Raw genomic sequence first — 25,098 nt, 5'->3', positions numbered from 1 at the left:
TCATATTTCCTGGTGTTTTACTTTCTCCTTTATGAAAGAAAACTCCCTTTGGCCCAACCACTACAATATCAACTCATTTCATGGTTGGAGCATTATCACTAGTTGCCAGCTCCACTTAAATAGTGCTCTCCCGGTTCCCTAAGCCTTTCCAATAAAATGTCTTCTTGCAAATGTCCAGAGTGTTCTTAATTTGATCATACCTCTGGCTGACTAGAAAAGCATTGATCACATGGGAGCATCCACAACTCTCAGTGATTGCAAATGTTTTATGAACAGTCTAGTAATTAGTTTCAAAGATGATTTGTGCATTTGCCTCTAGTTTTGGTAAGTTTACCTCTAGTTTGCTCCAGTCTAGGGTCAGTCCTGTAGATGCCTTGTGGGTCTTGTGTCTCTCTTGTCTGCCAGATGAAATGCAAAGGCCACACCCCCATGGACCTTGAATGGTGGATGACCAGTTTTCTGGCTCCTACTGAGACTCTCTGCACTAGGGACTACATTTTGTTCCTACTTTCCTGTAACACCTCATGGAGAGAGTGGCAGGCTATGTACCCCCAGTGCAATCATCAGGGTTTTGAGTTAACCCTCAACATTGGAGCATCAGGCCCTAGTGGTCATTTGGTGCCATTATGTAATATGCAATACTTTCCACTGTTGGCTGAAGCAGGCTTGACATTGAGAAGGCTCCAGCCAGGGAAACAGCCACGCACCCTACTTCATAGAAGTCATCCGGCCCTAGATGTGAACAGGACCAAGGCTGAGAAGCAATGAGGTACACAGCCATGATTAATTTAGCAGATTTCATCAAAGAACATACACTTACTCAAAAATTGAAGGCAGAGCAGCAAAACCTAGCTAAAGAGTACCTCTAATGTCCATCTAATCACACTATTTTTTTCTCATAAAATAATTAGAGAGAAAAGAAAACAGCAATTTGGCAACAGAAATTTATTTGCAACATCAGGTACAATACAATATAACTTCACCACATGTTTACAATCCAGTATTTGTGCTTTGAAGGATAATAAACATTTACTTGGGCACAACAAAAGTCTACACTTAATATTTGGGACTGTTTCAAAAATAAATGTCCTTTTCCCACCAGGCACACAGAGAAGTACATTTCCAATGGAGTTGATGAATAGATTTAAAAACCTGGTCAATGTATCAGATGAAATATACAATCCACACTTGGGCCATTTGTATAGTGAACACCCACTCAGCACTGGGAAAGACTCCTAGCATGTGTGGGTGGGGAGGAAACGATGGCTCACAGGGAAGTTTTCTTGGAATTTCAAGATGTGGATGCCAGATAGATTCAGTTAGGCCAGCGTGGATGGTGTGGGGGCCTTATTCACACTTAAAATTACTTTGAAAATCTTTAAAAGTAAAGTTTTTCAGAAGATCTTTAATGACTACTTCACTGGGCAAGGAAACAATAGTGCAACTCATTTAGATGGGAGGAAAGAAGTTACCAATCACGTTAGATATCTTTTATTTTTCAAAAGAGCATATCTGGTGTTAAAATATTTAAGATGTGATGATCAAAGTCTTCTTTGTCCCCAACTCAGTGACACTATTTTTGAGACAGAAGGTCTGTAGTCCTACTTGGTCATATCCAACACAGGAACATACTCCTCATTCATCACTGTCCATGTCATTAGAATGGCATGTCAGCTATCCATAATAACCATACATTCACAACACAACAAACCGCCAAGCTCAGTGTCAGAAGCCAAGATTAGACAATGATCTCTTTGAGGTTTGTGAACATCTAAGTTATTTTGTGACTCAATATATTAAGATAATAATCTCTCCATAATTTATAATAAAATAAAATGAAAGTTTATATTTCATATAATTTAATATATAAGCAGATTTTATTCCCCCCCCCCAGAGCTAATTTATTTTTTCCCAGTTAAGAAAGCTTTTCCTTAGGGTAAAGATTCTGTAATAATTTCACCCAAGTCATGTTGTCATAGAAACAAGGACTTTCCACCTTCCTTTCTTGTGGTCTTATGCCATTCATTCTCTGGTAAGCAAGGAGCCCAGAGATGGTTTGGGAAGAAGAGGGAGATTTATGAATGGATTTCAGCGAGTACATGAAACACCTCAATAAAGGAAACTCATATTTAGTTGCAAGCCTGTAAATATTCACTGATGTGGACCTCAAGGTGGAAACTTTTACATGAAGTTTGAGAAGTTTTTCACCAATATCTTAAAGTTTTCCCTGGGCTGAAAGCCCTTTCATCTGCTTAGCAAGGTACAATGAAGATTACCACACAGTTTATAAAGTTAATTTGACCAATGAGTGAGTTTTCAGTCAATTCACATAATTGGAAACATGACATGTCCTTTGATACATATGCGAGTCTAGTCTGTCTGGAGTTAAAAGATGTCTACTTTGGGCCTCCACAGAATGCATTCCTTTCTTTGTAGCCATTCCTACACAAGCTCTTTTGGACATACTCATGGGTTTTATTGATGTGCACAGATCTATATTTTAATTTCCTTCAGAATTGCTCAGTGTGCATGGAATTGGAATATAGATTTTTCTTACAGTATGGCTAATGTGATGCGATGTTTTGAGAAAATTCAGAGCATTTAGAGCAAACCACTGTGATCTAAGCTGGGATAAAGGAAGGAAACGGTACACAGGCAGTGCTGGCTTATCCCAGTTCTAGGAGCCAATCAAACAGACTTGGGATTCCTTCCTTCTGCTCCTCATGCATTTTGCAGTACTGGACCACTGCGTGAAAGATGTCTCCCACTTTCCAGGACTTCTGGTGAACCAGTCTGACGACATCTAGAAACTTAGGTAAGACAGACAGAAAGAAAGAAGAAAGAAAGAAAGAAAGAAAGAAAGAAAGAAAGAAAGAAAGAAAGAAAGAAAGAAAGAAAGAAAGAAAGAGAGAGAGAGAGGGAGAGTTAGGACTCACATTTCTCAGGATCTTCAACAACATGTGATTTAGCACCCTTCCAAAGTCCAAAGTCTGTGGTTTTCTGGTCTATGTTTGAATATCTTCCTCTTAGAACATGCTTTCCCAGAACAGTCTACTATGTCTTTTTAGGAAAGTTCCTTCAAAAGAATGAGAATTCACTGCTTGGAAATCCCATTAATAGCTGAGAACTACATGGAATGAGGTTAATTTTTCTTTTTCTTTTAAGTCAGTTTTTTAGGTATTTAATGTTCCCTGAAGTCTTTTTTTCTTTATTTATTACAAATAATTTAGGAAGTGCTCAAAGAATATTGCTCAAGGATGGAAGGGATGGATGCCTACATATAAATCAAACACACTCCAAGTACTCAAGAAGATTGTTGGAAATCTTGTATCAATGAGTAACTAAGTATTTATTCTTCAGCTGTAGGTATTGAATTTATAGGTGTAGAATTTGAAAGTCAACTTATAAACCCATGGGATTCAATAATTTTCTGTTGATAGGGAACCTCCAGGAAAATGTTTTGACAGATGTGAAAAAGCTGAGCAGAACTGATGAATACTGTGCAAGGAGAACAATAGAAGCTAGCTATGGAGCTTCTCTCCTAATGCATGGTGACTGAGAATGGGCATGCGTAGCACAGAGGTTAGATAAACAAGATCTTGTTATACTGCTCACTGCAACAGTAACTGGAGAAGAGTCCATTTGGCTCTTCCAGCCTGTGTTAGAATTTCAGACAAACCACCCATTTCCCAGGACCCCTCACCTTCTTGCCTAGTTTCCTACCTGCCTGATTCTTGGCATTTTAGGAGCAAACAGATGCCCTTTTGGTGCCAGCTTTGATTGTAATGCCAACACTCTCATGGAAGGAGCATTCCAGGTGGCTGGTTTATGGACATACAGAGACATAACTCCTCTATCTCAATGTGTATGAAAGGCAGATCAAGATCAAGGGAGTGAAAATGTGAGGCTTCAACATATCAGTCCCAAGGCAAGTGAAAGGGAGGGAGGTTAGGGTGTCTCTGTATAAATGTATTAATCCATCTCTTTCAGCTCCTGATGGAGACCCAGGGAGGCAAGCAAGGTCACTGGTGGAGATTGCCTGGTCTCATGCCTGAGGTGTCTCTGAGAGGCACTTGTGGACCATTGAGTTTTCTCAAGATGAAAGGTCCCCTAGGACGTTTGGTCACAAGTCATCCCTGGAGCGTGTGTCCTCTCCCACGTGTCCTATGAAGGTGAAGCTGATACAGAGTTTCTGTACACTCTGGCTCACTGGACCATCACGTTACACTGCTTACCCTCAAGTCATTGCTGAGGGGAGGGAAGATCAAGGCCTTGGTGCATATGCCAATATTTGCTGCTTGACTTTCCCCCAAAGACTCATTGACTGGGACAGTTCTAGAAGTCAAACTGTAGCTCCTTTGCCATGTGTTTGTGAAGGCAGTCTCTTAAGTGGTAATGATGACAGATGTCAATGACAGATCCAACAAGACTGAAGCAGTCTGGCAGCAAGACCACTCTGCCAGGAGTTTGTAGAATGGCCACGGGCTAGAATGTCTCATGATCTAAGTCTAGACTAACATCCCAGAGCAGCTTTGAAAATGACCTGGCACTACTAAATATAGCATGCTCTGAACCTGAGAGGCCTTAAACTCAGGCATGAAGACCTTGAAAATATCTATAGAGCTGATATACAGGAAGGTTGCATTCTCTCTTCATTAAAAAATCAGGTAAGAATGAAATAAGGTTGTGAAGAAGTCAGAAAAGGATACTTCCAACTCAGGAGTACAGCCTTATGATAACCACATTCGGATCAGAGCTTTCCATGTCAGTCCCTGCCTTTTCCCTAATATTTTTATAATTGGGTTTACCATTTGGGTATGGGCTTTGCTTTCTTTCTACTGTATTCAAAAGTAACTATGAAAGTTCACCCACTTGCCACTTTACAATCAATAATAATTAGGTTCCTATTTCTGTAGACAACACTTGGTATTTCTTAGGCAAATATTAAGAAACTGTTGTCTTATGACAGTTAATCATTGGCAAACTCATTTGAAGCAAAATATTACATAGTTGATGACTTTTGCATTCTTAGATGCATTTCCTAGATTAGGTGGCTTATAAAATCATGATATTCAATGTACCTATGTGAAAATGAAAGCCAGGTAGCCTATGGGGATGGGTAAGCTTGGGAGAGGTGGGGGGAATGATGGAATGGGTGGCAATTATCAAAAGACGTCCTACTCATAAATTTACAGGTTAAATAGAAACCCCTTTGTACAACTACTTAAAGACAGAAATAAGACCAATAACAATAATCATGATGATGATAATAAATCCTATGGTTGGATCTATAGGAGTTTGTACAGCCATGGAATGATTTTTGGAACATTTAGCCTAGACTTCTGAAAGCAGCTACCATCATTTGCTGCAAAGAAGAAATGGTATTTCCCTCAGCACAGGTGAATTGGTTTCTGTATTGCTTCTGAAATGATGATCTATGGATCCATAATTCTTAGCCTTGTCTGCACAAGATTCTGTGGCATGGCGTTACCTCCATGAGAGAAGCAGAACTAATTGCTCAGGGCATTGTGCTTGTGAAAGCTGCCCAGGGGATTCTCACACCCTGTCATCAGAGTTCTTACAGTCTCCATTCATTCAAGACAACGTCTATGTCTACAAAAGAAAAGCCTTGGTATCTAACTTTTCCTTATTTTCCCCTTTCTGTGTGTTATGCGCCTTCTGATTGTAGTTCTTCCTTCATTGTAGTTCTGTTGGGGGAGGGGAGCAGTCAACAGTCAATATCATCAATATCTTCTCTCACTTTTTTTCCTACTGCTTTGCAAGTTGAGTGGAAGAAATTAGAGACTAACCCTCTTCTGACCCCCATTTCCTGAGGAAGGTAAGTATATGGGCCTTCTTTTCCTCTGCACATTTCTATCTACGTCCTGCTTCTGAGAGAAGGAAATAATTCTCATTACAAGCTTAAGGATCACCCAGGCACCAGATTAGTGAGGATGTCCGTCACCAGATAACCTCACTGAATTTACACAGGAGAAAAGGAGGTAGGTTTAATTAGGTAACTAATGAAAGAGAACACCACACGGTATTTGGGCATTTTTAAACTGCTGGCCTCAGCCCAAATTGGACATTGCACATGGCCAAAAAGGGGTGAGCCACTGTCTGGACAGGGTTTATCTAGGGAAGGAGCAAAGGGAAACTGTGGCCATGACGGATGTGGGTGACCTCGCCGGGTGCAGATGTGACCTCAGAGCCTGGGACCCTCCTCCTGGTCCCATGGGAGGCGTGACCTGGGCCAGTCGGGGATGTGACCTCAGAGAACAGGGAGGTGACTGTCTCCAGGTGTGCGAGCTACCTAGGTAACACAGGTACTGGGCAGAGACTTAACCAGGAGCGGGGAGGCATCTGCATGGCCTTCCTGGGCAGACTTTACAGTAAGAAGGTTAATAAATTGAGAACACTATAGAGTGAATCATGTTGATTTAAATGAATATAACAACAACAACAACAAAATGACTGGGTGCCAGAGGCTCATGGCTCAGGAGGCTGAAGCCTGAGGATCATGGTTGGAAGCCAGCCCAGGCAGGAAAGTTCGTGACAAGAACCCCCAGAAAACAGGAGGTGACGCTGTGGCTCTAAGTGGCAAAGCATTTGAGCAAAAAATCTCAGGGAAAGCCCCCAGGCCCTGAGTTCAACCCCCCTGATGGACCAAAAAAGCAGTTTTTAGATCACTTAATATTTTTCTTGATAATAGTAATAACATTTAATTTCTCATGTCTTTTAGAACTGAAATCCTGGTAGAGATAAGCAAGTATCGTGGCAGGCTATGATTTGCATAATCCTGGCGTTAGTGAAACATCCCTTTATGCTTGTACCAACTGGGCTGGATCTTACTAGATGTATATGACCATGAAATGACGCTTTACTCAAAGAGGTGCATTAAATTAAAATCTGTTCCATAAATAAGTATGCCAATTAAAAAATACACTACATGATCCTCTTATTCATGGAAAGACTAGAGTTGGAAATTAACTGAATTTTCATTTTCGTTTTCCTATTGACCCAAAACATTCTCCTGAGCATGCTTCTGTTATCTTCCCCATGGCTCAGAGTACATTAGGAGAAAGGATCAAATATGATTATGTTCTCCCATTCTAACTTTCGCCCTGGGACTCTGGGTGGCAGATTGGAGATAGACATGGATTCACACATCAGCTTCTATACAAATTCAGGGTGAGTGAGATTTCACTGGGAAGGAGAATAGATAGATCTGGGCAGGAAAGTAAGTATAAACCATTGTTTAAAGAGGGGTTAAAGCAGGAGAGAACACAGGAAATTGAATGAGATCCACGAATCCTTCCAAATGGAAAGCTATTGTGAGTGTCATGTACACGGGAAAAATACTAATAATCATTTTATTTCACATGGCTAGATTTGGTGCTGAAAATTAGGATGTCATTTCACATTTCAAATATCTCCATTTTTAACCCTAAGGCCATATGATAGAGAGAGGTACTTTTTAATATGTAGGACCAATGAGAAGTGTTTGGCAGGACCTGGGGACTAGGCTCTCAAGCTGTGACTACCAGAGCAATCTCTCATGTACCAACAACCACTCTGAGGTCTGATTTACTCATCAGGAGGAAAGGGAAAATTGTATCCATTTTGTCCTTTTCAGGGGGCTGTTAGAAAACTAGTATGAGAGGTAACTAGAGGCCTCTGGTGTCAATAAGACATAAGAAAATGCATTGTGGCTGCAATAGAGAGGCTTTTCAAATAGCTCTTAACACCTGCTCGCTTCCCTCCAGGCATGAATCCTGAGAGACACCAAGTCCTTAAGATGCCATCTTATAGAGCAAAAGAGATTCCAGCATTCAATTTCAGATAATCAAGAGGAACATTGTCAGGGCAGCACGATCTAATTACCCAAGCCCTTCAAAAGCAGAGAATTTTCTCAGCCCAGTTGTAGTAGACAGCCTGGCCAAAAATGACAGCCTAAGAACATGAAGGAGTCATGTGACCTGGAGTCCGGGAAGCTCCCAGGAGCTAAGCAGGACTCTGCTAACAGAGAACAGAAAATGGGAGCCTCAGTCCCACAACCACCAATTGCTTTTTGTTTTGTTTTGTTTTTGCCAGTCCTGGGGCTTGAACTCAGGGGCTGAGCACTGTCCCTGGCTTCTTTTTGCTCAAGACTAGCACTCTGCCACTTGAGCCACAGTGCCACTTCTGGCTTTCTCTATATATGTGGTGCTGAGGAATCGAACCCAGGGCTTCATGTATACAAGGCAAGCACTCTACTGCTAGGACATATTCTCAGCCCTCACTAATTGCTGTGTGAGGACAACAATCCTAAATGAGTTTGAACACTTATTCTTGTCTGGAACTTTCCAGAGAAGAGTCTGACAAGACAAATTTCTTGATTTCTGTCTACTAAGACAGGAGCAGAAATTATAGTCAAACTCATTCTAACATCTGACCTGCAGAGCTAAGTGTTGTTTCAAGCTACAAATATGTGGCAGTTTACTACGCAGCAATTGGAAACTAAGACAAAACATTATAGTTAGTTCAATACCTCTTTAAGAGTAGAATAATTTCAAATTATGGGAACTTGAACCTGAAGACATTGTCCAGTAGTTTCAGTCATTAATTATAATGGTTGAGATTCTATCACTGTTAATGGAAGGTGTTAGAGATATAAAAGTAGGTTGATCATGGGAATTAATTCTAATGTTGGGTAAAGATTTGTTATTTAGTATTGTGTATCTGTAAGGTAGAGAATGGTAATGAGAAAGATACTGCTTATATTACATGTCAATGTGACCTCAACTTCCTTTACGTTCCTATCAGGTCATTTCTGCCTATGTTTGTTTCAAATGTTTGTTACCAGGAGGCTTGTCTTAGAGCAAGGTTATAAAAAAAATAACAAGTTAGCTTTCAAAATAACCTTGGAAAGGTTACCATCTCCTCAATTTACATTACTCATCACTACCAACTGGATGAAACTAACTGAGGATCATACAGCAGAAGATTTTGAGGTCTGGACCCTATTTTTAGGTCAAGATATGTCAAGAAGAATTGAAGTAAAAGGCCAATTGAACTACATCACTTGAGGGGTGACCGATAAAGATACATTGTACTCATAACCTAATTTGTGGAATTGAACTGTTTTGTACAACTGCATAATTTAAGAAATGATAATAATGGAAGAAAGGTCAAGGTCAAACACTTTACATTTATATGGATTAAATGGGCAGTTATTGAATATCCCCCACATGGGTAGAACAACCAAGCTTTAAGGATATCCTTTTTAAACACAGGACGTGGTACCTTTTCAATTCTGCTCTCCTGAGATTTCTTAAAGTAGATTGTGGGGATCCCCAGTTCGGAGGCAGCTATCCACTGCAGAGTGGCTCGAAGCTCAGCATCAGGGCACTCTGGCTCCAGGTCAAAGTTGATCACCAGCAGGTTCCTCTGGTGGCTGGCTGTTCTCCCTGGCAGTCCAGAGGCGTGTTCTGAACAGACACAACCACAGCCTTACTCTGCTTTCCAAAGGGTGACCTCAAGCAATTGTGTGTTAAAATTATATGGGAATGTGGCTTACCCTTTATGCTTTCTGACTGGCCTTTATGAATCTCCTTTTCTTCTACTAATTCACTTTGGGAGAAAACAACAGAATATGGTTGGGAATGGTTAGGAAGAATACACTGCAAATGGACGATGAGATGGTAGGTCTAAAAGCTGTTGGAGTTCATTCTAGATTCGAGTGTCGTGGAGCAAAATACAGCTGGGAAAGAATAATGTGGATATTACATATCACTACTGGGTCTGCAATGAGTAAATATGCCTGTTCACTAAAGAGAAGTTGCAGATAACTTTGATTTGTAGGATAATTGGTGCAGGAAACTCAGATGCATCTTTCTCTTCTTTTCTACCTTCCTTCCATTAAACTCACCAGGTTGTACTTTCAAGGCAAGATTTTGGATAATCAGATCTGACTTGGGAATAATGAGATCGTTTGGGTGTTTAGATTCTTCTCATGCATTCTACTCGTCATTTAATGAGTCATATGTTTCCATAGTGTCACAATGGAATTATTTTTCTGTGCTGTGATAACAATATGTATTCATTCCAGTATAGGAAAATATCAGCCTTTAGACTGAGATGAGGTAAGACACAAGCGAGGAACTGCAGAAATTAAGCTTTATAGCAAAATATTTCAATAAACTGAAATTTTTCTTTTCCATTCTTTCTTCAGGGAGGAGAATAGTAGGCTGGAAGTGTTTTAAAACTAGGCTGTGACTATCTCATTAGCAATAATAGTGTTTAACACTGGAGGTTTTTTTCCAAAGATCTTTACTTATCATCGGGCCCGATACATAGTCAGAAGACTCAGTGATGCTTTAAAAACGAGGGCAGATAATACAAAAGACGGCAGGAAGTGACCATATGGTAAGCCCACGAAACTCCTATGCATTTATAACATCTAGAAATTTAGAATTAGGCTCCTAAAATGTGTCTTTTGATGACATGAGAGAATTTACCACATAGTCTCTGTTGCTACTCCTAGTGGCTGATAAGTTCTTCTGAATCAATGGATGCCACGGATGATGAATTTAACTGATGTTGAGAGAACGAATATAGCCATTCTATTGTTCATTCTCAGTTATTAGACTTGGATAAATGATGATTTCTTAAGGATCTAGATTTCTGCTGATCTCTAGGCACCTGATATAAGTGACATGACATTTGATATACTTCCTGTTATTCTAGAACTCTGCAACGCTGGGTGTGGGAGTACTGATCTTGGCTTTGTCCTAAGGAAAGATGGAAAAGTAGCTTAACTAATGTTATCGGAAGGAGAAGAATATACCCTAACATTGTTTTTTATTTTGTTCTTCCATTTTTTAAAAAGGCAAGGTGTCTATTCATCTCTATGGCTGAACAATGATTGGGGAAACAACTAAGAGGTTAGTTAGAATCCCTGATCACTGAGGAATACATTGAATTAAATAGCAAAATAAGAGTGCTTTTGTAGAAATATATGGAAAAGAAATGGCAATTTTTGTTGCTTTTTTCCCCAAAAGTTTTAGAAATTTCCAAATAATAAACTAAGTCCTTTTGGGTCAAAATTAGGTTTCAGTTCACTTAGATTTCCAGAGTAATCACAGATCCCAGATGTAGTCTTGATTTCATGTAACTCTTCCAATTTTCTATGGTACATTGTATGCCATGCATATTGTGTTTCTCTATGTACTTTCTTCCTATTGATATCTGAAGTCTCCATGTTGTGGGGAGCAGAGTCACCTAGTGGGAATGAGTTCCATTGTTGTTCTCCTTTAGTACGAGACACACTTAGTAGTGATAAGCCCAAGGGTCCACAAGCAAAGGAAAAGACACCCACACACATTTGATTCTACTGAAGTGACAGTGGTTTAGAGTGAAGACTGTCCAACAGTCCATGTTAGGTGGCAGGGCACAATTGAAATGCATTTTTGGTTTCTATATGTCCAAGTAGGTAAAAGGTCAGAACACTTCTGATTATACTGATGAGCTTTAGCCAAAGTAATTATTTCAGGACAATGGATTCAAATCTAAGAAAGTCAGTGGTGTTAGGCAGGGCCCATTCTAGGTCTGAATCCTTGCTCCAGTGATATGGAACCACAGCTGCACAGACACGATGGATCAGTGGTTGGGCACAATCTGAGTGATTACAATGGATTGCTGGATGAAGTTGAGTAGTGGTCTCACAACCACTGCATCTGATGGCTACTTACTTAATCATGGGAGAAGCTGGCATGCTTTCCTGATAAATGTCCAGGTCCATAATGCCAAGACTGCTAGTGGCACTACTGTTGCCATTGCTGATAAAGCAAAAATTTACATATTAATGCCCATCTCCACCCCTGGTATGTATGGTGGTATCATTTTAAGAGATCCTTTCTTTGTTCCTGGGGAGAATATTGCATCATATCTAGGATTTCTGAATTGGTATTGGACCAAATTAAGAGAAAACACAGGCCTAACAGGCTCAAGCTAATACTAACAGTTGCAGTAATTATTATTATTCCCATGTCAATAATAATAATAAGTTTGATAATAACAGAAGTTCACAACTTCTGAAGTGATGTCAAATCATGTGGATCACACCAAGTGGGTAATGATGAACATTTTTCTTCTATTCCTCAATCTACTTAGAGAGGAACTATTCCTTCTTTATTGAGAGACTTCCTCCTACTGGATAGGGCAATCAAGAGGAAGGTGTTCCAGAAAGGTTGACTCGGGAAGATTCCAGAATGTTCATCTCTCCGCTTGCTGGACTTGATTTTTCTCAAGGACCTTACAAAGGATTTCACACGATATAACCTTGACTTGCTGTTTTCTCACCAGACAACAGTAAACATGGGTAATGTCAAAGTTTAATGGCTCCTCTATCTAACAACCTTTGAGAAGAAGTAATACTCAATGCCTTTTGTATCACAGAGAAGGTGCATATTGCACCATTTCTGTAGGCTGTGCGATTAAACATATGGTCTGGTTGTAAGCCTGGAACTTTACTCCCTGTAATATACTAAAGTTGAGACAATTTTTAGGCTCTGCCTGTACTTGTGAAATTGAATGTATCCAATATTTTTTTCCCAAACTCACATCTCCTCTATACTTAACCAAATCTCTTCCAAGCAAGGTTTTGAAAGTGTCACTCCTTAGTTTGTCATGTGAAGGGACAATATTCATTCATGAATACCAGGAATAACCAAGTCCCTCTACTTGAAATTCTCATCTGAACTTTCAGGTGGGAAACCCAGTATAGTCACAGATGGAAACTGGATGACTCAGATTCCATTGGAAATGATTAAACAACAAACATCTGCGGTTCCAAAGATTCAAGTTCTCTTTGTTTTTTTGTCTCTTCCCTGTGATTTTTGAAATTTTAGGGAAGTGATTTAACATGATGAAGTGTTCCCAAGTCTAACCAGTCTGAATTGCCAGGAATAAAACTTTCAAAGAGCTGAACATACACCTTGAGAAACCCACTTTCCAAACAGCCTCTCCTGAAAGTCTTTGGGTTTTAGTCAAGTGTCAGGTAGGACCTGGGCAGAAACAAAGAGAACTCTTGCTTACAGAGGGGTAATCTTTAGTTCATTCAAGTCTCCTGATTTTTCTCAAGTGCTTCTAAGTCTTATCTTTTCCTAAATTCCTCTCTAGCTCCTTTTTTCCCCAGAAACAATACAGAGGGCAGGGGAGATAAGGAGAAAAAAACAGTCAAGCCAAACAACACAACACAACAAGTGTGGAAACACTTGCCTCGTGTAAACCCAGCCTGTGTTGCATCTGAAATACAAATGAACCAGAAAGAAAGTTCAAACACACCATGTGCAGCAGCAACTTCCACTAAAAAGAAATCACAGTTGTTATCACTGAATGCACTAGTAGGGGTTTTCAGGGAAGGGAGGCGCTAACTCTTAACTCTGGCCAAGGTAAGTAATCAAAGTTGCAGCTGTATACTTGGATACTTTTAGCACAATTTATGACCAAGGAAAGACCTTGGAAGTGTTCCTTCTTCTCTTTCTATTAGGAACATCCAATGCATTTTCAGAAGATTTCTTGTGAACAATTGCTTTGGGAAGACTAACAAAGGAAACGTAGATACCTCATGGATCTCTCGCTGAGCTGCAGAAAGCTACTGGTGTCTTCTTGGTTCTCCTCCTCATTGGCTAGCTGAGACCAGCTGCCTGTGCTCTCCTCACTGCTGCTGGGAGGGCTGGGGAACTCATCCGGGCCCCTTGCTTCTGTTGAGACTTCAGCTTCCTGTACAGCTCTGTCTTCAAGGCTGTCACTGTAGATAATAAGATATTGTCACCAAGAGAGGCAGCACCACACAGACGTTTGAGAGACTATCCTGGGGACTGTTGGGGCTGGGACTCTGCCATAGTGTGAAGGATATTGTGGGACACATGTGATGTCTCTCTGTAGGTTGTTGTTCTCTTCCGTGCTCTTCCTTTCGAAAATGACCCTCTATCTCTTCAACGGATCTCTTCCCATTCACTTCCTCTATCCCTTCTCCCCCCTACTCCTCCAACCCAAAGTTGCAACCCTTTGGCCAAAATACACAAGAATGGTTGAGGGACAGTGGTGTTTAAAATAAAGATACACAAAGCATTCTGTCTGGTGAGTAATGATTCCTTGGATCTGGAGCGGCGCTCAGAAAGCTGCATGATTCTTATGTAAGTGGGATGTGCACTATACTAGGGGAAATATGCACACGTACACACTTAGGTTCTTGTGCATTCTCAAGTCACTTTCCTACAAATTCCTCGGAGTGTGTTGGCACTTCTTGTCATCTTCTGTCATGTACTCTCCCTCTGAAACTATGTCAGCACCATGTGTGTGACTTTATGCCTTGTTTGGTCAAGTAGCTCTCACCCTTAATTGTGACAGGCATTTGTCTTTGAAATGTCTCCTCCTGTGCCATCTATGACTTTCCGTCTCTCTAGCCAGTGCTTGCCTGCATCTCCTTTCAGTATCATTGCGGACGTGTGTGTGTGTGTGTGTGTGTGTGTGTGTGCGTGCGTGTGTGTGTGTGTGTGTGTATGTGTGTACTGGTCCTGGGGCTTGAACTTGGGGTCTGAGTGCTGTCCCTGAGCTATTTTGCGCAAGGCTAGTGCTCTACCAGTTGAGCCACAGCTCCACTTCTGACTTCTTTGGTAGTTAATTGGAAGTCATGGTCTTTCTTGCCAGGGATGGCTGTGAACTGGGTTCCTCAGATCTCAGCCTCCTGAGTAGCTGAGACTACAGGCTTGAGCCACATACACCAGGCCAGTACCCAAAGACGCGCTGTTCTCATTTTTACCGTCTATCCCCACGGCAGCACATCTTATCTACATAAATAGCATCTGGATCTGGATCTTTGTCAAGATCCTTGCTTTGGATCCTGGAATTCCTTTTTCAGCGAGTCTTCTTAATTTCTACAACCTATCCGGGCCACACTTTTGAATCAATACATGTGGAATTAATTCTGATTGCCTTCCTATGTTCTTCTTGTGTTTCTTAATTACGTTGACCTAAGTATCTTTAAAATCAGTCTTTTGATTTCTCCTTGTCTCTTCCATTCAATTGCTATGAATTTTTTTTTAGTTTTATTATTTACGCAAGCATATCTTATCTTAAGAAAATTAAGATGATTAAAATTTTCTTAGATTCAGTCCTTCTAAATTGTTAGAAGTTTAGATTTGGAAGGAACTTCATAGACTTTCTATAGATGTGAGGTAAAAGGATTTAGTTACAGCTTCAATGAGAGTTGGTATCAAACTTTAGACTCTGAGTTTTGACACTTGAGGCATTACACAGTCGTTCTTGCTTGAATCAGGGACATCTCCTCTTCTTTCAAAACCTTCATTACATTGCTGATTTATTAGTGTTCCAAAATATATTGTTGGCCAATCTGGCCAAGACCCTCCAGGAACTTCCTAAAGCTAAATCCTTCACGAACTTCTCCTGCCTAGCCAGCTTCCTCTGTCTCTTCCTGTTCACTCCTTAACAACCCTCTCCCCCCACAAAATCTATTTGTTCTCCAACACACCTGTGTCTCCTGGATGTTGTCTAGCTGGTGGTTTTTCTAACCAAATGTGGAAAGAAAATGAGTTTTTAAAGTTGCCATACAATTGCTCAAGATTGCAGTTCTATCATCTATCCCCTGTTGAACTTGTAGAAATTAAGGCCCTTCTCTAAAAACTAATACCTTTTAGGTGGGAATGAAGGTCAGCAATAGAACACATATGTGCTGACCATATGTGAAGTCCTGGGTTTATTATCCAGCAAGGAAAAGAAAAAGTCTTACCTCACATGGATGTGTGGAAGAAGTAAACAAGAAAATACAATTTTTTTTTAATATATTTAGCTTAGTGCCAGGAATGTAAGTATCCAGTACCTGTCAATTGCCATTACTTATGTGGATTAAATAGCTCATTAAGAACCCTAAATAAAATAGCACTTCTTGGTTCTTATCACCATTCAAGGCTCAGCTAGCAGACTCCCACCTCACTGAATCCTTCTTTAATCCCACCAGGAGAGGTGCACACACACACTCTCTGTCTATCTGTCTGTCTGTCTGTCTCTCTCTCTCAATGTCAAAGAACTTTATCTGATTTTCTTTATTTATGCTTCCTGACTTGAGAATAAGTGTACATAGCTATGTGTTCATAACATATAGTATTAAACTGTTCACCCTATTTATATATTAGGGGTAGAGTTACAGGAATGTCAAATATTATTTAGAAGAACAAGTGGCTGCTAAAAGTGGTTAATTTTAGAGTTGGACCTGTATTTTCAACTTAAATAACTCTGCTTGTTCGGTAAGAAACTGTGAGAGCTCTGAGATCTTGCACTATAGGCAAGTTTAAATATCTGTGGTATTGGAAGTGTGGTGGTTTCTTGTGTACAAGTGTATTAAATATCTGTGGTACAAATGTGTGGCAGTTTCTAGCATTCTCTACTGCCACCACTTGCTGAAGCCAGTCCTTCATTAACTTGATTTCTAATTTGCTTGCCTATTTCAGTACACACACACACACACACACACACACACACACACACACACACACACGGGCATTCTAGGGCCCATGTTCTAGTCCCTGGAAAGTATGCTACTTTATTGGCTGTGAAGTTTGTAAACATTAGAGATGGGCCTCAAAATTACAAAGCCAGAGTTCAAATAGTTCAACAAGGAGATATAGAAAAGAGGAGGGGAAGGAAGAGCAGACAGAAAGAAGAAAAGAAAGGTATAAGAGGCAGGAAGAGAGATGTAGGTTAGGGAAGAGGGAGACAGAAAGGGAGAGGGAGAGAGAGAGAAAGTGAGGAAAGAAAGTTTGCACTAGATTATAAGCAAATCCAAATCCACAGCGAGAACTGGATGGTCTCCACTTCACCTTCCTTGACTGTAAAGCCAGTGGCCCCAGTCTCTCCCTCTTTCTAGAAGTCTTTACTTGCAGGGCTAATGTTCAATCTCTCTTTAATCCAATTACCAGTGCTCAGGGCTCAGTATCCCTGAATGCACATAAATAATGTGGACTTCCTCTCTTGAAACCACCTAGGGGATCATCACATACCAGCAGTGCTGAGGACAATGACATCAAAGATCAAAAGCAAGAAGCAAAAGGGAATTCCTTAACTGGCAATGGAGTCACTTAAGGGCAGTGGATACTGCAAAGCTTTTTCTCCAGGCCATTTTACACCCACTGTGGAAAAGCCTGACTGCCAGCCAGGCGCAATGGGAATAACCCTTGGGCAAGGAACTGCCCCGCCAAGGATGTACCCATTCCTAGTGAGTGTTCTAATGACTGACTAATGAAGACCTATAAAGCCTACTTGCCTCCATTTGTACCAACTTGACAGTCTATCCCAGCTGGAGGGGTTCCGGAAGGACATGCTGTGATCTTAGCTGCAAATACATGAGCCCAATCTTCATGCTCCACCCAATTTGGCCCCTCCCACCTCCTTACTCCAGTGTATATAATATAGTTATTTCAGGAGAGCAGTCCCTTACAACTTATGTTCCCATAATTCTCCATCTCAGAGAGTTGCCAGTAAACATAACTGGAGATGCTTAGCTTCTTTCATTTAAAATAGCATATTGGCTCGTGGAAAGGTTGATGAGATTTTTCTTAACATTACAATTAGTTCTGTTATACTTTAAAGATTAAAAGAGTTACAGCATGGAAAGTAGAGTTCCAACTATGTGCTCTTTGGGATTTGATTAAAAATTAAGCCCCCTTATTGGAAGGCAAATTTTGATTCTTAAGGATTTTTTAAAAATGGGATTCTTGCCTCCAACATTCCTTCAGAAAAGGATAGCCTTGAGGTAGATATGTGGCTGGCTTCAGAGCGATAATCAACTAGATTCCCCTTCCTAAAATGATGAGAATTTGACAAATGGAGAAGGGAGTAAGAGGAAGACTAGGTGCAGCCCAGGAGACTGTATTTACTTAAATTCAAATGAAGTTGTGCTTCACCAATGACAAATGACATACTGCACAAAACACGTAAATGAACCAAGTGCAGGGGTAAAGGAGAAGGCTTTGACACAACTCGTTTGCCTAGTTAAGAATAATTTCCTGGGTTAATTCCTTTTCCAGCTTATCTCCAGCTTCCTCTTATCCGCAAAATCCATTTCCGAGCATTTCTTGCTATGAAAGGAGGTACATCCCAGTGATTGACATGTAACAAGGTCCAGGATTAAAAAAAATGAGTCTGCTAGTAAACTTTATTTTATTTCAATTTCATGCTCTGCTTACAGTAAAGCTCATGTCCCATGGCATATAATTGGAAATTCCAAAATACTAATGTTCATTTTCTTTTGAGAGAAATGTTTAGCTCTGCCCATATATTTGGGAATAATACCCAGATGTGTGCTACAGAGGCATGCAGATGGTTTCTGATCACATGATTCCTGTTCTGGGCTTTAGAGAGCTTCATGTCATGGAAATCCACTTAAAGAACCTGAGCTGGCAGGAATCTAGGAGATTACTAAGCCCTAATTCCATACAGGACTAAACTCCTTTCCTAACTCTTACATGCCCACACTCCACCTGAACCATAATAGCACCAATATCTCCGTAAGGTGATTTACTTTATATAGCCTAAGCCTAACTACATTTACTTTAAGAAGTAATTTTAAATCATTACTCTGTGGGAGACCAAATTCACTTGGCAGGGGTAGGTAAGAATAAAAGTAAATATACAGCTAAAGTCAAAGTCCACTTTCTAATGACTCACACGGGTACTTAGTTTCTTTCTCAGTTCTTTGAAATGAGAAAGAACAATAAATGGAATTTCCTATCTTACACATTTTGCTTCAATTTGTGATGCATAAGTATGTACATACCCATTCATTTTGGACTAAAATACTTGGCTTCTGTATTCTGTCTTTTATAATTATTGACCTGTGCTCTCACTGCTATTATTTCCTTCTTTATATTACTTTGGGTTGAGTTCAATTATTCTTTTAGAGCTTCTGTAGGTGGAATATGTTGTTTACAGAAAAACATTTAAACATTTAAAAATATGTATGTGTTTCTGTGCATTGCCTTACTGCAAAATTTTAGCTCACAAATGTTTACATTTTCATTCAATATTTGTTTTAATTTCCCTTGTGACAATTCTTGACCAGTAGTAGATAATTTAGAGATGGTTTCTAAATGATTTGGAAAATTTTCCAGACCTCATTTTATTATTTAGCTTTTATTATTTACTTTAATTTCATTATTCCCGAAGAACATATTCTATATGATTACAATTATGCTTGATGCATTTGGATTTGTTTGTGACCATAAGGGCATCTTGGTAAATGTTTCAAGTCCACTTGAAAAACAATATTTTGCTCTTGTGGATGAAGTAGCTACAAGTGTTAATTAGGTCAGGTTCATTTTGAAGGTTGCTTATGTCTTGAATGGCTTATTCACTTCCTGTGACTCTATCAGTTACTGAGAGAAGCTTAACTATCCAGGTGTAATTTTGTGTTTGTATGTTTTCCTTTCTACTTTTCTTTTTACATTGTTTGGGGCTATATTAATCGGATGGCTTCACATTTAAAATTGCTATGTTCTCTTGATGAATTGACCTAAATAACAACGTTTTATAATAAATATCCTTATTTATCTTGATAGCACTTTTTTGTCCTGAAGACTACTTAGACTGACACTAGCACAGCTGTTTTTCAGGGTTATTTTCCATGCTTTTGCTTTTGACCTACTTGCATTTTTATATCTGAAGTACATTTCTTATAAGTTGTTATATTAAGATTTTCCATATTTCTCCAATCTGACAATTTCTGTCTTTTAACTGAAATAAATAATTGTTAATGAAGTTTTACTTAAACATATTATTTTGATAATTGCTTTCTATATGTCTAATCTGTTCTTCGTTCCTTTTTCTACTTCTGCATTTCTCCTAATCAATTAAGCAATTTTTAGCATTTTATGTCAAAAGTTTACTTCACAACTTTTTGTTTTATCTTTGAAAAGTTTAATCAGGATCTATGAAATTCATCTTTAACTTTAAAAACCCACTGTCTCTTAACTTAATAAGCCTACCTATTTTGCAGATTCAACTATAATGTGAAACCTTTATAAAAATATCCTTCTTTTTGTGCATATGTGTGTATATATATGTGTATATATACACTCCCCCATATGTCATAAAACACCTTTTTTTCTATTTTAAATAGGCAATGTCTTTTAAACGACTGGGGTGTGTGGAAATGTAAAAAATGTGACCTAGCAATGAAGAAACAAATGAACAAATGAAGCAGGTGTTTTATATTAGCTTATACTACTTGCAACTTGTGGCATTTCTTTTCTCTGTAGGTTAAAGTTTCCATCACTATTCTTTTCTCTTAATGTGTAGCCTTATATGAACACTTAGTTTTGTTTTATCTTTATGGAAGATGCATCAGGATTTTTCTGTGAATTCTCTTGTATTTAAAGTTTTTAGCCTTTTTTTTTTAAATGTTAAGCTTTAGCTTTAGGTTTATAGGAAAGTAGATCGAAAAACATATAGTTACCTTTTATCCATCTTTCTCTCCCCTTTAGCTTAGTTAGCATCTTACAGTAGACTGATATAGTGCTACTTTCAATGAACCTATATTGACACAGCTTTGTCATCCATTGCCAGCAGAACACATTGCAAATAGCTTTGGAGCTAGGTGTACATGTGTTTTGACAAATAGCTAAGTAATTTGTATATAATAGAAGTTTGGCACGTAGTTCTGAGTCAAGAATTCTAGGTCAAGGGCTTGCATCTTGGAGGATCTTCTTGCAATATCATTAAGTGGTGGAAAGTGAAGGGCAAGAGAGGATGAGATCAAACTTGTATCTTGAGCTCTTTAATAATTGGTATTAATGTATTAATCTGTATATGAGAGTGGAGATCTCAGGACCTGAAATTTCTCAGTAGAACTCCTTGCTTCCTAATGCTGTTACACTGGGGAGTAAACTTTCAATCTGGTTTTTAGGGGACACATTTAAACCTCAGCAATGACACATACTCATTATCATTGCCAAGGATTATATAGTTTCATTGTCCTTCAAATCCTCTGAGCGCTGCCTCTTCATCCCGTCTTTATAACCCTTGGGTACAATTCATCTTTTTGTAGTCTGTATTGTTTTACCTTTGTCCTGAATGTCATAGAGTCGAGATAATTCAGTTTATTGCCTTTTATGATGGGCTATTCTCAATACAAACAGTTCAAACTTCCTCCAGTTCTTTTCATGGTTTGATATCTCTTTTTCTTTTCAGTACTGAGCAATATTCCATTGTTTGGATGTACCACAATATGTTTTCTTCTCTCTTCCTGAAAAACAGCTTGCTTGCTCCATGTTTTTGTAAATAAAACTGTGTAAATATTTAAGTACAATTTTGTATGTGGACATAATGTGTTTTTTTTTTTCATTTGGGCAAATATTAAGGATCGTGATTGTTGAGTAACATGATGAGTATGCTTAATTTTACTTGAAATTGCCAAACTGCCTTCCAAAATGGCTGCACCATTTCCCATTCCCACCAATAATGAATGAAAGTAAGCTGGGCGCTGGTGGCTCATGGCTGTAATCTTAGCTACTCAGGAGGCTGAGATCCGAGGTCGCAGTTCAAAGCCAGCCTGGGCAGAAAAGTTCCCGTGAGACTCTTATCTACAATTAACTCCTCAAAAACCAGAAGTGGAGGCATAACTCAAAGTGGTAGAGTACTAAACTTGAGCAAAAGAGCTCAAAGACAGAACCCAGGCCTTGAGTTTAAGTCCCATGACTGACAAAAATTCAAAGAAAAAGAATGAAACTAACATTTGGTGTTGTCTTTGTCTTGAGTTTTGGTTTCTCCAACAGAAATTTGGTAGCATCTCCTTAAATCTGCAATTTACTAGTGACACAATGTAAGCTTCTTTTTATACTGATTATTTGTTCATTTAAGTGTCTTTCATAAAGGGCCTGTTTAGTTCTTTTGTTGATATTTAAGGACAAGCTATTCATTTTCTTTGTGTTGGGATTTAACAGTTCTTTTCTCATTTTGTATAACTGTCCCTTATTGTGTATTTTTTAAAGAAACATGTTCTGCTTCAGTTTTTGGCCTGCTTCTCCTCTTTCTTAAGGTGACTTTTGTAGAGCAGAAGATATTTGCTTCAAATATGTAACTTGTCAATACATCTTCCATAAATTATGCCTTTGGCCATGTAGCTAAGAAGCTGTCATCATTTCTAAATTCATCTGAATTTTGTACTGTCTTGCAGGAGTCTTACAGTTTTGCATGTAGGTCTGTGATTCACTTTAAGTCAAGGAGAGAGAATTTCTGCAGCTTTCTCATCTGGTTAGTAACTGTGTTCCTCAGCTCATGGATGAATGAAGTTTCCTGTCGTCATCATTTGTAAACCCACAGTCTCATTTCCTGATTTCTACTGGCCTTTAGGAGGTATACTTTTAGCCACTGAAACAGTAAATGCCTCAAGGTTAGACATAGAGTTGGACTTAATTTACCATTTTGTTTTCCCCTGTTTTTCTGCCTTGAATATTTTTATCATTATAATCATTCCTGTTAAGTTCAGCTCAGCAAAATGCTAGGGACTTCTCAATTTCAGATTCTAGATTTCTAAGATTTATGACAGGAGGAATTTTCAGGTTAGGACATTGTAATGATGAAATGAAAGTCAACTACAGTTCTTCCCAAGGTGGAGGGGTGTCTCTTTCTTTCTCTATACTTTAAAATACCAACATCCATCTCAAAAACTCACTTGCCTTGCAAGCTATTTCTCTATAATGTCATTCCAACATTTTTTCTTTCACAGCAATGAATTTATAATAAATACTTATATTAAAGCTAATAAATATTTTTCAATAGCTTTCCATATGCCTTTTCTGTTCAGCCCATCTTTGAACAAGGCACCAAGTCCCTCTACTTTTTTCTGTACTTGCAACCTCGTTAACAGTGGTTATTACAGAGGGAACATTCAAATGTTTCTTGGATAAATGTTTTATGAAGAAACTATAAATACACAATATGAAATGTGATTCTTAAAACATCAGATATGTCAGCAAGTATGATGTGTGAAAGTTTAGGATTCCCAGTTTGTTGTTTACTCCTTGAAGACTCAACTCATGAAAAGATAAATGCGTGCTCTTTAGTAATCAAAGAGAGGGACATATGTTAAGGACATGCTGTTTAGAGCACCATTTTCTCAGAAATAAAGAAGAAGGCTATCCTAAATCACAGAAAATCTCTATAATTGGTGGATAATTCTTGTCTCTTGAAAAATATCATGGCCCAAATGATCAAATGGACAACATATGTTTGTTTGGGAATGACTTCCATGATAAACCTGAAGGTTATTCTCTTATCAAATAAAAGGGTGAAAGTGATTTATATTTCAATGTATTAGGTTCTAATAAAATTAAATAATCATGGAAAGAATCCCTTAGGGGTAGCTTAAAAATACCTTCAGAGCACAACACTTCCCCACTGCCAACAGAACTGAATGTCTAAGTCACCTCCCTTGCTATTACGTGTGAGTGGGTGGAACTATCCTATGGAGAATTGAGTTCTGTGTTTAGTTATTTTGACAAATCCCACTCCTGGCTGAGAAAATGTAATCTAAGTATGATTAACCTCCTCCCTGTAAATACTGGAAATTCTCCTGTCTTTATGAAAATCCTCACATTGTTCATGGCAGGTTTTACTCAGGAAAAAGAAATTCTTCTGTAATTGAGGCTACCACATATCTCAACCTCCAACAACAACAACAGACCATAAAGACAACCATAAACATTTGTTGATTCTTAACATGACTGAGTCACTCAGTTAAAAATTCTCCTCAGATATCATCATTACTTCCACATAGAGGTGAGGTAGAGGCTGGCTCAATGTGACCAAGGTCAGCTTCCATAAATGCAGTTCATACCAGTGACGATTCTTTCTATTGCTCTACAATGAAAAACACATTCTATATGTAATCCTTAAATTTTGCAAACAGAGCCAGCACTTTGATTTCTAAGGGGAATAATTCTACACATATTTTATTTCATTGATGGAAAAATGAATGTTTACAGTCTTTGAGTTGAGAGATCATGTGTTTAGAGGGTTGCACAAGATCAGGACCAAACCTAAGTCAATTAGAAGATACATATATATGTGTATATATATATATATATATATATATATATATATATATATTACTGAAGCTCATCTACATTACACATAGTCTAAGCAGAATATCAGTGACATTTAGTTCAAAACTCTATAAGTTATTTCATTCAACTTTAAAAAATCACTATTTGATTTTTGTCTGCAATGATGAATCTTGTTAAACTACTGAGTCACAAATAATTCCTAGCTTAGTGACTACTTTAGACTAAGAACATTATCTGGATAATGATCTCTGTGTTTAAGCAGATTCCAAGTATGGCACTGGAGTTTGTGATAAGTATTTTCCATTCTTGTATTCAAGTTAAGGCAACTGCCTGAAGATATTAAATTATATATTATTAGGATAATAAGTAATTTCACATTGCACATCTTCCTATTTCTTCCAGTCTTTGATCACTTTAAAAACATGCTCACTTAGCTTGCCTTTGGTGACTATTGTTTATACCCCAACAATGACTGACAATGTGGGTTAGTTGAGTTTATCTCATTGGGTTTGGCTTTGTGGTTTGTTTGGTTTTTTCCTTTATGTTTGCATGCTTTCTTCTCTGTGCATTCTTATGGTTTTCATCTGACTGGTAAAATTCTCAGCAGTGTGTGTCTAAGCAGGAATTTCTCAAGTCTACCTGCACAGTGCACTGACTATCCCTATGGAGATTCCATCAATGGCAACCCTTAGCACTTGTGATTGTTGGTCCCTCTACTTCCCTGCTGGGAGTGGAAATGCATACAGGACTTAGGAGAGTCAGTGAAATTGGAGGATGGCTGAATTTAATTTGTTAATTTCAGTTCAGTATTTAAAAGTCCCAGACTCTTTGCAAAGAATGAGCAATCGGCACATGTCTCTGAAATTTATCTGTCTAAAGCCTGGAGCTTACATTTTTGTTTACATTCTCCTGTTTTGGTCAACATTAACTACAAATTAAAAACAATATTGTTCAAAAAATACACTCATTACCTGAC

At 38.7% G+C, this 25,098-nt stretch overlaps 1 protein-coding gene across 3 annotated transcripts in view; it reads right to left on the bottom strand.

Moving 5' to 3' along the window:
• Nucleotides 1-1,904: 1,904 nt before the first annotated feature.
• The window catches only part of LOC125350228 (SPHK1 interactor, AKAP domain containing), a 118,985-nt gene continuing 95,791 nt past the window's right edge, over nucleotides 1,905-25,098 (bottom strand). For 2 of the 3 annotated variants that reach the window (XM_048344601.1, XM_048344602.1), the window contains 4 exons: nucleotides 13,607-13,792; nucleotides 9,560-9,612; nucleotides 9,286-9,470; nucleotides 1,905-2,810 (listed from right to left, as the gene is read on the bottom strand). In XM_048344601.1, the coding sequence (XP_048200558.1) occupies nucleotides 2,667-2,810; nucleotides 9,286-9,470; nucleotides 9,560-9,612; nucleotides 13,607-13,792 (568 nt within the window). In that variant the 3' untranslated portion in view covers nucleotides 1,905-2,666. Of the gene's footprint in view, nucleotides 2,811-9,285; nucleotides 9,471-9,559; nucleotides 9,613-11,732; nucleotides 11,820-13,606; nucleotides 13,793-25,098 lie in introns of all 3 variants that reach the window. The other variant, XM_048344599.1, reaches the window with a different exon arrangement.

The sequence above is a fragment of the Perognathus longimembris genome, chromosome 4 (genome assembly GCF_023159225.1).
Source record: "Perognathus longimembris pacificus isolate PPM17 chromosome 4, ASM2315922v1, whole genome shotgun sequence".
Taxonomy (NCBI): domain Eukaryota; kingdom Metazoa; phylum Chordata; class Mammalia; order Rodentia; family Heteromyidae; genus Perognathus; species Perognathus longimembris.
This window is presented reverse-complemented; position numbering and strand designations above follow the sequence as displayed.